This window comes from Nicotiana tomentosiformis, chromosome 6 (genome assembly GCF_000390325.3).
Source record: "Nicotiana tomentosiformis chromosome 6, ASM39032v3, whole genome shotgun sequence".
Lineage (NCBI taxonomy): Eukaryota > Viridiplantae > Streptophyta > Magnoliopsida > Solanales > Solanaceae > Nicotiana > Nicotiana tomentosiformis.
In genome coordinates this window covers 14,427,777-14,445,667 of record NC_090817.1, presented here as the reverse complement: position 1 = coordinate 14,445,667, position 17,891 = coordinate 14,427,777, and the positions used below count along the sequence as shown (strand labels likewise).

Here is a 17,891-nt window from a genome sequence, read left to right as displayed (position 1 = left end):
TCATCTTGGCTCGGAACTAGTCGATCAGGTCAATTTTCTGTTGGACATGCGAGGTTGTGTTGTTAGTCACCACGACTAGCTCCTCATTTTTAGGTACAAAGACCTTTACCGTTTCAACTAGGTCAGCATGTTCCCGTTTGAGGGTCGAAGTTTCCTTCTGAGCCTTGTCTAGCTTGGCCTGGATATCTTTGACAGCTCCGTCATGTTGCTCACTGAGAAGCCTGTACATGTCTTTCTTCTGAACCTTCTCCTTGAGCTCGAACTCGAGCTGGTTGATTTCAAAGAGGTGCTAGAGAAAGCTCCCATGGTGAAGCATCGAGGTCTGCAAAAGTACAAAAATAGTAAAAGAAGTCGAAACCTTAGTGGAATTCACGAGGGAGTGTAAAATCATCGATGCCTTACCCGGTTCAACGCCTGTTGCACCTCATTGAAAAGACTTGGTGTGCCCACGTCGTTCATATTTTCCTGGTCCTCCTCGATCACCAAGCATCAGAGGTCGCTGGCTATACCCACTGTAGCGGATAGAACCCGAGCATCCTCCGGGACCGTAAGAATGACTGTACACTTGCGGCTGGGATACATGCTCGGTGCGAGAAACTGTTTCACCGGTTTTGGGCTCGAACTAGGCCCGCCATCTCCCCAGGGCACATTTTTTTTTCAGGATCTCTAGGTCGCCCAGGCCGGAAAATATTTCCAATGTGGACACATTCATACCATCGAAGAAAGAGTTGAGAGGGTCATCTACACCCTGAACTCCTTCGCTTGACTTTTCCTTTCCCTCTTGGGCCTCTTCAAGCATGGACTCTATATATGAGGGACTCCTGATGATATCAATCATACCAATCGCCTCCTTCAAAATAGGAACGGTTTCTTGGGAGGTCACAACATCTACCTCCACTTCGGCCCCTCGAATCGGAAGAGGATCGGCCTCGTGGCCCCTTCCCTTGGTTGTCACATGCTCCCCAACAGGGGTTGATCTATGGGAGACAAAGATGTCATCTTCTACATACTCATCCCTGAGTCGGTGAAGAAAGACAGGGTCCGGTACCCTAGACTTAGTGTTCTTCTTGGGCTTACAAGCCCGGGAAGCTGCCCTCTTTTTCATTTTCACCTAGGGACCCGGGGAGCCCGAGGACTTTCTTTTCCTCTTTTTCTCCCCCGCCAGCCCCGGTCTATCCCGTAACGGAAGGATCAGTGGATAAGAACACATCGTCATCACCATCCAGCGGCTTAAGTTTAGTGGTCTTAGGCAAACCTACGAAGGAAAGCAAAAAGAAAGTCAGCATTGTGTAAGCTTGGGGCGTAATAATAACTATACAGGGAAAAGCCTTACTATGAGAATGGGCCTTCCATCTGCCCTTCGAAATCCTGCTTCATGCACGATCGAAGTATGACATCTGCTTGCATATTTCTTCTATCCCTTCCTTGAGCCGGGGGACCACATTGAGAACCTGGGCAACAGCTGCACGACCATAAATACTTGCGATGAGAAAGAAAATAAAGGAAAATTGACATTTAATGAAAGACTACACTTATGAGATGCATTCCACTTTTCAGGGAATGGAAAAAACTTGGGAGGGATCAGATCTTCAGCTTTTACCTGAACAAAATGTTTGTGGCAACCTCAGTCTTGATCCTCATCGATACTCAAAAATTGAGCCTTGTCCGGCAAACAAGCTTGATTAGTCCCCCTCGAAAAATTCAGGGGCTGTATAGACGGTGTAGGTGATCGAGGGTGAACCGAGGAGATTTGGTGTTGTTCACAAAATAACGTAGGAGGATAACGATCCTCCAAAGAGACGGGTGGATTTACCCGAGGCACACCTCTTACCTCTTACATAAGGCCAGAACTATTGGGTCTATCGGGCCTAGTGTGAAGGGGTAAGTTTAGATACTTAAATACCCCTCAACGTGGGTAGTACTATCATCCTTAGGCCTGGGGACTACCACGTCCCTGCCTTCCCATTTACAGTCCTCTCGGACTATGGGAAGGGTATCTTCGATAATTGAGCATATGTATCTCCATGCTCCTTCACCTCGGTCTTGTTTGGCTGAGGCCTTCCCGACCTTGAAGTCGTCCTTGAATTGAGCATCCCCCGAGTATAAAGCTTTTCATGGGGGGATCTAGGGCCACTTCGGGAGAAATTGACGATCGCAAAACCGGTGTATAAAACATAGGCTCGCTAGTTGAATATAGTATAAAAAATATCATATCTACATGGATTGGATTTAAATAATATTTTTGTAGCCTCTAGTTAATTTCTATCCAAGATGATCAATAATTTATATTTGTATGAATTAAAACTAAAATTTACTATAAGTTTAAACTATTGGCTAATGACAATCGCCACAAGATTTAGCAAAGAAGATATCAATAGGAGGAAATAAGGGTTGATTGGATAGGTGCAAGATACTTGTTTATGAATTAACTCTAGTTGATTCACTTCTAAGGTTCAAGTGAGTCTCTCAAATTAACTCAATTATAGTTCAAACGTTCAGCAGAAACTCCTCTCTTGATTAAGTCTCAACCTCATGATATTAACTAAGTTAAGCTCGGGGAAGATATGCAAGAATTCGTAGTGAATTAGTCTTTAGGAGAACCTCTTTCGATTATTCTCCTAACTAGGTCTAAACAATAATTCAACTAGCCTTTTTCGATTACTAAGAAGAATCAATGAATTTAACCAACAAGATAATGCAAGAACATCACAAGTTATGCCTCTCTCAATTACATGAACTAGTGAATATCGATGCAATAATTAAAACACCCAAAACAATTCAATACATAAAAACTAGAGTTAATATTCACAAACAATTCTCAAAACACCAAATCCATAAATCCCTAAAGAAAAATTACTCCATAGATGTGGAGTAATTGATCACAAATAAAGTTAAGTTAAAGGAAAACATACAACGATCCAAACTCTTGTCTTGAGTGAGGATTGAATGATGAAATCCTTGTGCTATTCTTTCTCCCACTTCTCCTTAGCCTCCTTAGGTCTAAAGTGTGTCAAAAGTCCTAAAAATACCATTTTCCCATGTATATGTACCAAGTAGGGTCGGCCCCAAACAAACACACCTTATACATCACGAAATAGGACTTTTCCCGGATAGGACGTGCGTGACCGCGCACCTGGAAGGGTGTTCGCGCATATGGCCGTGCATTTTGTGTAGTGTTCTGCCTCACATGCGAGCCCAGTACGCGGTCGTGCACCTGGGTGATGTCCGACTCGATTCTTCGTTTCTCTTTTTGAATGCACTAGTGTCAATTGATCCCCGAACTCGATCCCAACTAAATCCTCGGGCTTTTACTCAGACGTCAAAGCTCCAAAATAGCGTGAATTCATCTTATAACATCTACATAACTCTGAATCACTCCTACAAGACATAAAACATATAATTAGTGCAAAACGCTAGCAATTAAGGCTCAAACTCAATTAAAGTGCATTAAATTAGAGTGCGACAAGTAACTAAAATACACAATTATAGCCTACCATCAGCAATCACCTCGGGAGCAGCCACCTCAGAACCGCCACCTTGGCATCTGTGGCCGGGTGGGAAGATGAAGAGGAAGCCTGATGAGGAACTGATTTGAAAGTCTTAGCCATCGCGGTATGGAAAGTATCAATAATTGAAGGAAAAGTATGAAGGTTTGAAGGTAGGAAGAAGATCTAGGTAGAAACCTAAGAACAATTATGAAGATTTGAAGATATGAATATTTGAAAGAGTTGAAAGCCGCTAGAGAATTCGAAGGTAAAAGCTAGGATCGGAAAGTAGAAGAAGTACAAAACGTCGAAGCTTTTATAGGAGAAAATGTAATCAATATGCGACGTTTCACATTCGGAGGCGACCGGCCGATGATCGACATGTGTTCGAAGACAGAACGACGCGACTGATAGGACGTTTTGGCTTATTTGCCATCTCAGTTGTAATGTACGAAGGAAGGAATCTGGGTTCATCTGTCGTTTTCCATCATTTCGGCAAACCTACTTTCTGAGAAATGAGGGGACTATCTATATACGGATGAACTCGGGGTTAGTGCACACCTAGACCTCCCGGCAAGTCAAACGAAGTAAGAGTATGAATGTATGAGATCGAGACCGAAGTTAGGAACTCTTTGGATCGAGGCTGGAACGGGGTACTCGCCGTCGGTACAGACAAGACAACACTCTCTGAACCGAAAACGAGCTCCAAGACCTCGGAAAGCACTACAAACGGTTGCACACGACTAACAGAGGGTCATGATATCCACATCTAACCGGATATTACGATGCGGATCTCGCCCCGATGTCGGTAGTGTATCAGTAATTGACAAGAAAGGGGGATTTTTACCTTTTTTAGAATTGTGCCAATGATGAAACTCTCTTACTATATAAAGGAAAAACTTTTTTATTCAATAGATAAATTGTAACACGTATTTCCAGGCAATTCAAACTTATTTATGTGCTTTCTAGCTATTGAAAAGTTCTTATTTTAATCATAGTTCTTCATATACATTTGGCTTCGAATTGAGGGTCAGGTCGAAGACAAAACTATTGTTCGGCTTAAATCCGAGCTCGGCCTTAACATTACAACTGGTTTGGTTATTCATGTTATCTTTAATTTGTTTATCTAACATTCTTTATTAATTGTGTTGAAGCAATCCATTTATCCTTAAAATCGCGTACAAATTTAATCGTTATCCGTTTTAAGGGTAAAGATAAGTCACTTTTAATAGAGTGGGTTTTAACTCATAAAGTGAAACTTTTCGAAGCGAATTTAAATTAATCAAAAGCCAATAATGCAAATACACTGGATAAAGAAAAGAAAAGAATTAATTGAATTGGTAGAGAAAATGTGGCCTCACATTTGTTTGAGAATGGGGACCAATAATTTTGCCGAAATATGAATAAGGGGAAGGAAAGAATGAACAAGTCAAAGATACCAATTGTCCCAGCCATATGAATGGCTGTAGCTATGCTTGTATTTTTTTGCCGAAATTTTAAGTTATATACACAATATATTTATACGGTCATTTATAATATAATAATTTAAGATAAATTTTGTGACAAATATTAATTACTAACTTAATTATTTTAGTAATTAATCTGCTATTGCATATTAAATTACTATTCGGTGTATACAACTCAAATTGTATTACACATGCATTCTGTGAATTAGCCATTAGTAAGTTATCAGCATCATTTTGCCTTTAGAGATTATATTCAAAGATTTTTTCTTGGATAGTTATAGCGGTCCATAGGCGCGAAATGCACCTTGGGGGAGGGGAGGAGGGGGAACGGACGGACAGGGCGGTCTCCTGAACATAATCCTTTCAGGCAGTGGTAGTTTAGTCCATGGTCCATTGGATAGTCGGTGCAAGACAAGAAATTGGAACACATTGATTTCACTCGTTTCCGCCCCTCGGCTTGGTCAGTACTTCCATACTGTTGGACAATGATGCTTATACTTGTTCATTAATTATGACGGTTCATCGGAGCCGCTTTCCTCCTCCCTTTTCTGCTCACTTGCAGGGGTCTGTTTTTCCTTGTCATTTTCAGTTTGGAATGAAAAATGCAACTTGCACTGCCATTCCCATTCTACTTCTACCTAATTCCATCCGCAATTACTTTATGGTGGAAAATACATAGGAAAATGAAAGTAATTAAGCCTTTTCTTTACTATTTTCGTTATTCATTTTTTATGGGATAATTCTTGCGTTTTGTCCTATATATAGTTGTAGTTATATGAAAACTTCTTTGACTTATTTTTTTAATTTGTAATCTTTATACTCTCTTAATTATTCAATTGCCGCACAACTTATTATGTTACAACAATAACAATTAATAACAACAATAACCCAGTAAAATCTCACAAGTGAGGACCGGGGAGGGTAGAGTGTACACAAACCTTACCCTTAACCCGAAGGGTAAAGAGGTTATTTCCGAAAGCCTCTCGGCATAACTTATTATGTTAAGAGAGGTAATATTGACATAGCCGCTTTGGCCCCCACTTTCAGAAATTAAACTGAAAATTTCTATCCAAGTCTTTTATTTATTTTCCTTTTATGGTTTGTGGACTTTGATAGTTAATTGTGGAAAAGTCACGGGAAATAAAAAATAAATCTTTAAATCCACCCATTATTTAATTAGTTCAGATAAAAGATATTAATTGAGCTGCAAATTCGACTTTTTTCACAATTATTTTCACATGACATGTCGACGACTGGTTAGTATTAGAAGAACTACGTAACCTAGCTATGCTATATTTGCCTAATTGAAGTGGATACATTATATTGAGAGGCTATTGTGTGAAATAGGTATAAATGGCAGCTCAAAGGTCACAAAAATATTGATTATTAATGAATGCATCGTATTATTAAATTAAACTCGTGTTCATCACAATTAAAGAATTTGAATTTCTTAAGCTTGAAAAAAGACTAAAGAGGTCATTCATAAATATTTGAATATGTGGAATGGTAGAAAAAATGTGGCCTCATCTTGCTTTCAAAATGGGGACCAATCTGTCAGCAATAAGGATAAGGGTTATAAAAAGATGAGTAATTAAAATGCACTATAGTAAAATTCGCTTAACTTTATACCTTTAAGCACGTATCATCGGATATTTACTGACTTACTCCACCTTTCTTTTATGCTGAAAAAGAAAATGATTACCGCTCCGAACAGAAGAGAGACGACTTTTATTTCGGATATTATAAATGCACAAATAAAACACCTTCGTCTTAATCCAATCTACGTCAATTTAATTACAGATTAAAATAATGAGAGATTACGGTATAAGCAGATAAAAATTACTAGGTAAATTTTTTAAATCTATTTAATCCGAGTAGATAGAGTTACAGCAGGTACCGATAGATGGTACTTTTCCTATATATATATATATATATATATATATATGTTATCAACATCATTATTGCCTTTTAGAGATTGTTCAAAGATATTACTTTCCCTTGTCTTTCAGTTTGGAATGAAGGTTTCAAGCCCCTACATTTCACTGCTTTTTCCGCTCTACTTTGTTTTTCAGTAAGCATATTTTTTATTTCATTTTTCTTATTTGGGACAATTCTTGGGTTTACTTGCATGGGATTTCTACGTAAGTTCATTAAAGAAAGGGTTTGAAAATAGAAAAGATACAAATGCGGTATATTTTATAATAAAGATACATTCACATTTAAAGTTGTTAGATTATGCCAACTTCTTTTGACTTATTTTTCTAATTTGCAACTTTTACAGTATTTTTGAAAGAATTATTCAATTCCAGTACAACAAAACATTTGATGTCGTTGTAATATTGTTGCATTTTTATACCTAGTATGCCACTATAAACAATCACATGTATTTTAGGTACGATGATATCTTTTCACCGGCCAAAGCTCTTATAACCTAATTTATAAATTCCTTCTTATATTATTTTCATTTTCTAGCAACTAATGAATGGTCAAGAGCAGTATTTAACGACAAGAATAGATTTAAGTTAAGTCACCCTATTAGAGAAAGCCGTTTTTTTTTAAAGTCCCAAGTTATCCAGTCAATAAATTACAGATATAATTAAACGAAGTCCTAATTATTTAGAATGGTTTGTGTGCAAGGTCCCAACTCAAAATTGGTCTATTCATATACCGAATTACCAAATTGATAAGATGATCATGTACTTTAATATTGTATTGGAGTAGGGAGAGGTTAAAAATACCGTCACGCTCTATCAAAAGAATTTATTTGCGCTGCGCGCATCAAAATATATAAATCAAGTACGCACATGCAGAGTCGTTAAAAATATATAATTAAGTAAATAATAATATATTCTCTTTAAATGTTTAAACTTTTAAATAATATAATCACATAATTCAACATTAATGTACCAAACGATGAATATGCCTATATCGGAAAACAACCACAAATTTGAAACCGTCTTTTTCATCAATCAAAACAATGACAAGATAAGGGAATTTGTTAGTATTTTTTCTTCCTTTTCCGAAGCTAAAGAGAAACCAAATGTGAAACGCAATGTAAGTTTGTGTTGGCGCCTGACAGCCTAGCTACTAAATTTCCTTTATAGGTTTAGACGACGATGCACTAAGAAGTGAACTTCATTTTTTAATTCTTTTCTTTCTTTGAACAGATGCAGAGTTAGAATATGAGTTACTAATTTGGTTAAATCTAATAATTTTTAAATCACACATTTTATATATTTTTAAAAAATTATTAAACATATATAGACTATTAAGTTTAAATTCAACAATTTAAAAGGATAATTATTTCGAACGAATAAACTCTAAATCTTGACGCAGCTTCTCGGCAAAGAAAGATATGTTGCTTTCATGAAATTCTAGGGCTAACTTTTTGGTTTTTCCATGCACGTCGAATTTGGCAAACTGTTGAAAAAAATGAAAACGGCAGAAGAGAAGTGGGGTCCAAAAGTAGGCACCGCCTTTTTTTGACATGAAAAATTGAGAGTTTAGGTTATATTAAAGGAAGAGAAAGAAAACATACCTTTTCTTGGTTCAAACGTTTGACTTTGCATAATTTTTAATCTAATATTATATAATAAAAATATAAAAATAATTTATACTATAAGTATAATTTAACTTGTTACACGCTACATGACTTATGTTTTTAGGGAAATTACATTTACATCATGTAACATGTCATTAAGTTGTCTTATTTACTATTCCTATTACAATCTCATATTTTAAGGAGACTTGCATATAAATATCTTTGGATTAAAAAATTTACACCAGACGGTATATAATTTAAACTCTTTCTCAAGTAACTAATTCACTTATTAAAACTTATTATAGCAAACAGGTTTTACTTTCCAATTAATTAGCTTGCTTATTATGAACAATTCTCGTATAAGTATCGATAGTTTAAAAATCTTTTTCTTATCTTTTTCTTAGAAAATTAGGTGACACACTAAGTGTTCCTAGGTTCTCAAAGGCAGTGGTCTATATGTAATCATTTATTAATCATCATGCTTTTTAAGGCATCAAACGTATATTAACTATAGTTCCACTTCTTTAAGTTTTGAGTTTTCGAGAGAGTTGCTTTGGTGGTAAGCATCCTACACTACTAATTATTAGTGGTTAACCCGGGTTGTTATTGTTGTTAAGTTTTCAGTTTTCACCTATATATAATTCCTTACACCAATTGGACTAAAACCAATATCCTTAAATACTCCATATTTCAAGTAGTTAGCATAGTTTTGGATCCCAACTAGAATTATTGTCCTCGCATTAAAATTAGCACGCTGTTTTACCAAAGTTAAAGTGATGAATAAAATCACACAAACACTTTCGTATGACGATTGAAATCAAGACAACTTCTTTGAATTGAAAATTTCAAAGATGATCAAGCTTCCCTACTTAAATGTATATGTTAAGCCTTAAGGTTAAATTAGATATTTCTGAGATTCCTTTGCCTCCATTTCTTTATGACATCAAGAAAATTATGCCACATTATAAAAAAAAATTGTACGATAAAGTAATTTTAGTTAAAAAACTTAATCTTGTACTATTAGTGCAACTTAACCAAGTATAGCAGGTTATTACTCTAATTCTGAAGTTACCATATCAGGTGTGATATAAAAGGTTGCTTGTTATTGTATGTTAACTTAACCGGACATATAAAAATTTCACACTCCGTCAACATAGCGGGGCTAGCCTATTAGGTGTGGAGGTTCGGACCCAGTCACTTTTGTTAAAATATTGTATTTGTACTAGAAAATTTATTAAATATGTATAAAAATTTAATTGCGGACCCAATAACTAAGATGAGCTATGGGTTCCGTTGCAAATTCTGAACCCATAAATTTCAAATCCTGACTCTTTTCCTGCTCGTCAATGCATATAACTTCAACAAAAAAGGAAAAACCAAAAATAAGCAAATAGGGTTTAAGTGGGTTGTATTTACAAGTCTTAAATCGGTAAATGCCCATTTGCCAAAGTCATTATACCAAGAAAATTTCTTTCCAGTCTAGGGCTTTTAGTTCTTCTCTCTTCTTCTTTTTTTTTTTTGCGTTTTTTTGTCTTTTTGGAAATAATGAGGAAATGCCGAGGAATTGGAGGATGTTTCCTAAAGTCCAAACAGACCAAGAAAAGTCCATAATCTCAGACTCCTAATTATCTGTATTTTTGTTCTTTCTTTTTATAGTTAGGAATCATTGTATACATACATATATGCTCAAGTTAGGCAAACTCTAAAAATGTCATATAATGCACCAGAAATGAGAAGAATTAGCTCTAAAAAAATGAGAGATATCCGAAAATACAAGAAATCTTTAGCTCCACGTCTAAGATGGACTCCGCAACTTCATGAGCTCTTCCTTCAATCTGTTGAAAGCCTTGGTGGAAGAAACAGTAAGTTTCTGAATAAAAGATCAAAATAGAAAGTAGCTATTATTAGAAAAGAAATTCTATGAAATTTATGTAGTATTTAATATCAATTTTCATGGTTTTCTTTTCCCTAAGATAAAGAAAATGTATCATTTGGTTGTCCTAAGATGCAGCCTAAGATCATGGATCTTTTCTTTTCCATTTTATTGTTCGTGGTTTATCTTTTTCCTCTTTCTGATTCATTGTTTTGTTCTCTCTTTGGTTTTTGAAAAATCCCCAAAAAGATCAGGATTTGAATTTGATGAGTTAAACCTTTATGTTTAAACTCATTACACTTTTAAAGTTACTGGTCCAAATTTTAATGTTTTTTTCTGAAATTTTAGTGATTTTTTACATGTATATCGATATTCTATGTTAAATTACTAGGTTCGGTTAAACTCGTAGACTATATATTACATCCGCCACTAGTGGGTTGGGGGCTGATTAAATGGAGGCGAATTCAAGATATGAGTCGAGGTTTCATAATATAAAGTATGATCTTATTATACGTATACATCTTGAATTTTGTATATTGTGTAGACACAATTCGATCGGGCTGAAAATTGAACACGTAGAATTCGCCCTAGATTCGCATCTAGTGTTGAGACTACGTTAAGGCTTATGTAATTAATGATAGATATTAATAGCTCGAGTTAATATGATCTACTAGAAGTATTTGAACTTTGATAAGAGGATAAAGGAATGATGATTGTTTCATTGTATTTTGACAGAAGCAACTCCAAAGAGAGTTGTGCAGATGATGGCCATAAAGGGATTGAAGATTTCTCATGTTAAGAGCCATCTCCAGGTATTGTTTTACTGCACCCACTATCTAAATAGAAGGGAAACTTTTAAGCAACGGTACATTTATCTACGTTACGAGTTCTAGTCATGAAAACTGTTAATGCTTGCATTAAAGTAGGCTGTCTACATCACACCCATTGGGGTGAGCTCTATTCCGGACCCTATGTGAACAGGGATACCTTATGCACCAGGTTGCACCCACTATCTAAATTATTAATTACTCCTTCCGGTCTATAATAAGTAACTTTTTAGTTTTTGGCACAACCGTTAAGAAAACACAAACTCCTAGATAAAAAAAATGTATTTACTAAATTATTTTTAATTAATTGTTACCTTGACACATTGAGATATGTAATTAAATAAGGGCAAATTTTGAAAAAATAAAATTAATTCCTTTCTTGATTATGTAAAAAGACACTTATTTTGAACCAAAATAAAAAGGGACCGGAGGGAGTAATCTAGCTAGTTAATGTTTATCATTATATCCATATAATTCTTGGATAGAAAGTTTCCAGAACAATTTTTAACTTGGAAATTGAACTTCACCAGAAAAACGAAAAAGAAAATAAAATATATAATGAGTGAAAAACTGTGTTATTTTTTATAGCAGAATCATTTTTCCCTTGAAAATGATCAGTATGATCTCTAAACATTCTTCTTCTTTTTTTCATCAAATAGATTAGGTCTTTTTATAAAAAATAGAATAGACGAGTTCTACGAAAGACTGGAATTGTGCTAAATCTAGGAAGTTTTCCTCTTAATTTCACTAGTTTTCTCTGATTATAGTGTAGTAAATAAGTTAAATCCTGTTTTAATAGAATTTCTAATTTAATTTCTTAAGACTTGGGGGGCCATTGTGGCACATGGAAATGATACCTTAATTATTACTCCCTCTTATTCAATTGATATAGTATTGTTGCGTTTGAACATATAAAAATTAATATTTTAAAATTTATTTTTTAAATATGTCAAAATATTTGTGCAGCTTTAAAAATGTATCTTAAAGATAGATGGAAACTTTAAATTTTAAATTTGGAAAGCTATCAGTAATTTTTGAACGGGCTAATTAAAAAGATAATACTACTCCCTTCATTCCACTTTAATCATCATGTTTACTAAAAATAGTTATTCCAATAAATACGCATAAATTTAAAAGATCATAAAAGAATTAATTATTTTTTTCAACTTCATCCTTATGTAGTTGTTCTAGAAAGTATATAAAAAGAGCCGATTACTTATTATTAAGTATGCATTTTCCAAAAATTATTGTTCAAATTTAAATGGATAGATAAAGAAACACCTAAATAAAGTTTCCTTATTTATTAAAAAGATTAATACGGTCAAAGATTAAAGAATTAATAAGAATAAACCAGTCAAATTATCTATATCTATATCTATTTATACTATATTAAGAGCACGAAAGTCTTTAGTGAAATGTCGTTCGTTTCTTTTACCCTTTGAAAATATATTTTATATTGGACAAAATTGTCATTTAATTATTTTTTTAATATTTAGAACTTTAAAATCAATTAAAATTTGCTTACTAAATCTTTTCTTATTTGAACTATTATTTTGGAAGTCTAATATTTAGAACTTTAAAATTGATTAAATCTTAACCTTATATAAATCCTTTCCGTACATCAATCCTTCCGTTCTAAATTTTTAAATGTTTCGGCAGTTTCAGTCATCCTTTGAGATTTAAAAGATATCAAATCATTGTGTTCTCAATTAGATAACTAAAATAGATATATTATAATATTATACTTTAGATAGATTTCGTACCCTTAAATTTGTATTCTTAACTCAACAATTTTCTAATTTAGTTTCTATTTTTTAACTCGATAATTCTTTAGGATATGTATTGGTTAAAATTTTAATATTGTTGGGTACAAATTTTGTAGTAACTGATGCAAGATTTACGCGCGTATACGAGGAAATTTTACTCTTTAAAAATGTATTACACATTAGATAAATTGTTTATTTAATTAGAATCTTAATATATAGAACTTTGAAGCTAACTAAAATTTTGGATATCAAGTATTTTCTGTATATAACTTTGAAGCTAACATTTAATTAAGAATTTAAAATCGAATAAGCTTTACTTATATAACTTTTCTTACTTGAATTGAAAAAGTAACTATAACCCTTAATCTAATTCATACACAAAGAAGAAAACTGAAAATTCAAATTCAATCCACTATTATCAAGATATAATGATCTGAATTGATATCATTATGAAAAGTGCCTCGTGAATAAAATTGACCACAACTTACTGATACCTCCAAAAATTGGTTGGTGAAATTGTTGATTGAAATAAATATACAAAGGCTAACATTGTTAAAGCAAGGATCTGGTCTTCGTTACGATGCTATTACAGGATATCATCCCGTAACTATCAGTTTGGTTTAGGCATTTCAAGTTTAATAAGGATACATCCAAGTTTTGTAAGAGAATTGAAGAATAAAAATCTATATCTATTTTAATAGCACAATTTACCGCAACTCGCTGATGTCGTTAATTATTGAACTATATGCATGGCGGTGGGTGTCATGGTGTATGTTATTCGCTGATGATATAGTTATGATTGATGAGATGCGAGGCAGTGTTAACGAGAGGTTGGAGGTTTGGAGACGGACCCTTGAGTCTAAAGGATTCAAGCTGAGCAGGACTAAGACTGATTTTGTGGAGTTCAAGTTCAGCAGTGTGCCGGGTGAAGCTGACATGGACGTGAGGCTTGACTCTCAAGTCATCCCCAAGAAAGGGAGCTTCAAGTACCTGGGGTCAATTATTCAGGGGGATGGGGATATTGACGAGGATGTCACGCACCGTATAGGGGTGGGGTGGATGAAATTGAGGCTAGAGTCCAGTGTCCTGTGTGACAGGAAGGTGCCTCCAGAACTTAAAGGAAAGTTCTATAGAGCGGTGGTTAGGCCGGCCATGATGTATGGGGCAGAGTGTTGGCCAGTAAAAAATTCTCATACCCAGAAGATGAAAGTTGCAGAGATGAGGATATTGGTATGGATATGCGGACACACTAAGCTAGATAAGATTAGGAATGAAGATATTTGGGTGAAGGTGGGCGTGGCTCCCATGGAACACAAGATGCGGGAAGCTAGGCTTAGATGGTTCGGGCACGTGAAGAGGAGAAACTTGGATGCACTGGTAAGGAGGTGTGAACGGCTGGCCTTGACGGGTATGAGAAGAGGTAGATGGCGACCTAAGAAATATTGGGGAGAGGTGATCAGGCAGGACATGATGCCGATGCAGATTTTCGAAGACATGGCCCTTGATAGGAAGTTATAGAGGTCGAGCATTAGGGTTGTAGGTTAGGAGATAGGAGGCTAGTATGATAGTGTTTTGTTTTAGGCTGCTAGTGGCTTTAGTTATGTTCTTAATACTTCATTAGAGTCGTAAGTTAGGCTGTAGTATGTTTAGTGACCCTTTGTGTACATATTATTCCATTGCGTCTGTAGTACTGTGATTTTGTTACTACTTAGTGTTACTACTTTGCTCTCTATTTTCTGGCTATTGTGTTGCTGGTGTTATCTTTCTAGATTCCGTTGCTGTTACTGATACATTGTCTCTTTCCTTCTTGTGCCGAGGGTCTACCGGAAACAGCCTCTTTACTCCTCCGGAGTAGGGGTAAGGTCTGCGTACACACTACCCTCCCCAGATCACACTTGTGGGACTCACTGGGTTGATGTTGTTATTGTTGTTGTATGCATGGCGGTGGGAGAGTATAAGTACTAGCTCATGACGTTTTTGATACGAATATAGATATATGTTAAAATTTACTAGAATTTTAATAAATATTAAATTTTGAACTCATAATTTTAAAAGTATAATAAATTCAATAATCACAACCTTAAGGTTGCACCCATCAAATTAAAGTTCAGTAACATTTAGAGTATGTTTGGAAAGCCATATAGGAATTCGATTTGGGTGTAATTATACAATTTGGCATGTTTGTCTCGTCAAGTAATTACTTGGTGAGCATGAAATTGGGTATAATTGGAGAGGTGTAATTACACTCTCCAATTCTCAAGGGGGAGGTGAGAATTGATGGTATTTACACTGTGTAATTACAAGGTTACTTTTAAAAAAGAATTCTTTTTGTTTTTATTTTAATTTATTTTTATTTTTATTTTTATTTTACTTTTACTTTTTAATTTCTTTTTAAATTTTATTTTTTTTTACATTTTTTACTTTTATTTCTCTACCTTTTAGTTGCTCGTATATTTTATTTCTTATTCATTTTATTTTCTTCATTTAGTGTAATTGCGTTATTATTTTAGTTTTTGAAACTACATCTCCCAATATTAGAAATAATAAATCATTAACAAAATTGATATGACTCTTCGGTTACATGGGGATTTTCTAGATAAGTTTTGGTATCCTAAAACTATTATGGATTATGAGAGGTGGAATGTTTAGGGTGCTAACATTTGAACATTGAAGTTAGAACACATACATCTTATACGTAGGAACGCATAAACTTTAAATCTAAATTAGTAAAAAATTTGCGCATGATGTTTAAATGAAATAAATAACTAGCTAGGTTAGGCATGCAGCTAGATGTTAGTCCTAGAGTTATAAAATTGTTGAATAATAATTGATGAAAAACTCGAAATCCAAATTCTTGCAAACTGTTCTGAATATCCATATATACCCTTTTTTAATTAGCTCTATTTTTCTTTTCTATCTTTAATCATTCACAATATTAATTTATCTTAAAGGGCCTGGAAACTGACTAATAAATGTATAAATAAATAGTTAGTACTAAGTTAATTTGTTTGGTGTATGTGAACCTGTGGTTTTTTGTCAGGAATTTAATTAGTTTGTTTCTTATGAATTTTGTATTGCTCAAAAGATATTACTGTGTTATTAGTTTTATGAGGGATTACAAGCTATTGATCGAAAAAACTACACAGTATAACCACTCTCAAAAGTAATAACAATATATATATATATTCTTGTATATTTGGCTAGTCGATTGTAATTATTGCCCATATATTGATTTTATCTTCATCCATTTGAATTTCTGAAATCAGATGTATAGAAACATGAAGGAGCACCTCAGCCTCCATGTTGTGATGCCAGATTTCAATTTGTCTTCGACACTGTAAGTCTTACTCTTACACATTTTTTTTAGCTTCAAAAGATAATTTTATTAATATTACTTATGCATCATATTACATAACGGAACTTTTCAGGATGTTTTAATTAGTTCCCCTCAAGTCTAATATATATTATAGGTCTAACATATACTTTATTTTAACTACTTCTGATAACAACACTTGCTTTGATTGAATAAACTACAATCACATTTCTCTATAATAACCATCCTTTCTAATAGCACTTTATCATAACGGTTGATTTATGTGAAATCAATTTTTCCTTTTATGTTATAATATATGTTTTCTGTAACACTTTATTATAATCGTAACGATGTTGTTATAGAAAGGTTTAAGGAAAAATGACACTATATATATATATACATTCTTTATGTTATATAAAAAAATTATACAAATTTCATACACTTTTTCGGCTACAGAATTTAAATAGTTTTGATGCGGGCTAAAAGTGAAAAAATTCCAAAGATTTAACTGTACTACTGTGTATCATCTATTACTGTTTACTAGTCACAGTTACATATACTAAAGACATTAACCTTATCCGTACATCCTTCAGGCTTGTGTCTAAAAGATCGAGTAGAAAACAGAAAGAATCTGGAAGCCAATTCTGTTGCAAAGAAAGAAATTCATCTGAAAATAATGGTGAAAATATTCATTACAATGACTTCCAGGTAAAATGGTCTTCATAATTTGTGCTTTATTTTTGAAGTTAAGTTATATATATACACTACACTATTAGTGAAATTGAACCGCCAATAGCAGATTAGTTATTATTTTTATCAAGTTACCTATTAATATTTATTATAAAACTTTACTTGTAATTAAATACTAATAAGTTACCTGATTTTTGTAATATTTTTTACACCATTATTACATAGAACTTATAAATTGAACTCTTTACTTTAGCCTGATCGAGAAAATGTGAATGTTATACATATTTAAAATTCTTTTTTCTTTTGGTGATTTACAGGAAGCAGAAGGAAGTATAAGTAGTGGAATGACAAAGGAGGAAGAACAATACTGTGAAAAGGAGATAAATTTTTGGCCTGTGGATAATCATAAATATTTTGACCCTACTATGGAAAACACTCACATTAACCTAGATTTATCTCTCTCTTAATTCCTTTTTTTTTTTCTATTGTTAATTATGTGAGTATAGAGAAGACCCCCTAGCTAGTAGGCCATTCTTCTTATGCTTACTTATGTACATTGTATTTGTGATAAGAATAATAGAACTATATATATGCATATTTAGGCACCAATTAACTAGTTCTTGACCAAGTGAACAAAGAGATTCTAGTGGATATAACTTAGATTTTCGTTATTTTTTAGTTCCTCATCTGGTGTGCGATATTCGCATTGGTTCCTGACTAATCTGAATTTGTACTGTGTAAGGTCCATTAAAAAATGAAGCGCTCCTTACCAATAATTTTTTATTCCCATAGCTCGAACACGACATCTCTGATTAAGGGTGGAGAGATCATATCCATCCATCCATCACAATTCTTGATATAATTTGATTTTCATTACTTGTGATGGAATGTCTCTCTTTGCTCCAATTACACTGCTGCATACTAATATCA

General features: G+C 34.0%; 1 protein-coding gene across 1 annotated transcript; it reads left to right on the top strand.

Moving 5' to 3' along the window:
- Positions 1-9,971: 9,971 nt before the first annotated feature.
- On the top strand, positions 9,972-17,622 carry LOC104096372 (probable transcription factor KAN4). Its single transcript, XM_009602738.4, has 5 exons — positions 9,972-10,354; positions 11,101-11,177; positions 16,225-16,295; positions 16,865-16,979; positions 17,279-17,622. Exons 1-5 carry the CDS (start codon positions 10,201-10,203, stop codon positions 17,426-17,428), a joined length of 567 nt encoding a protein of 188 aa, XP_009601033.1. The 5' UTR covers positions 9,972-10,200; the 3' UTR covers positions 17,429-17,622.
- The last annotated feature ends 269 nt before the right edge of the window (positions 17,623-17,891 follow it).

Excerpts from the sequence above, each read along its gene's own strand:
- LOC104096372 (XM_009602738.4), top strand. The coding sequence starts at position 10,201 with ATGTCATATAATGCACCAGAAATGAGAAGAATTAGCTCTAAAAAAATG. Across the intron at positions 16,296-16,864 it reads TTCAATTTGTCTTCGACACT|GCTTGTGTCTAAAAGATCGA; the intron begins GTAAGTCTTACT and ends TACATCCTTCAG. Across the intron at positions 16,980-17,278 it reads TTCATTACAATGACTTCCAG|GAAGCAGAAGGAAGTATAAG; the intron begins GTAAAATGGTCT and ends GGTGATTTACAG.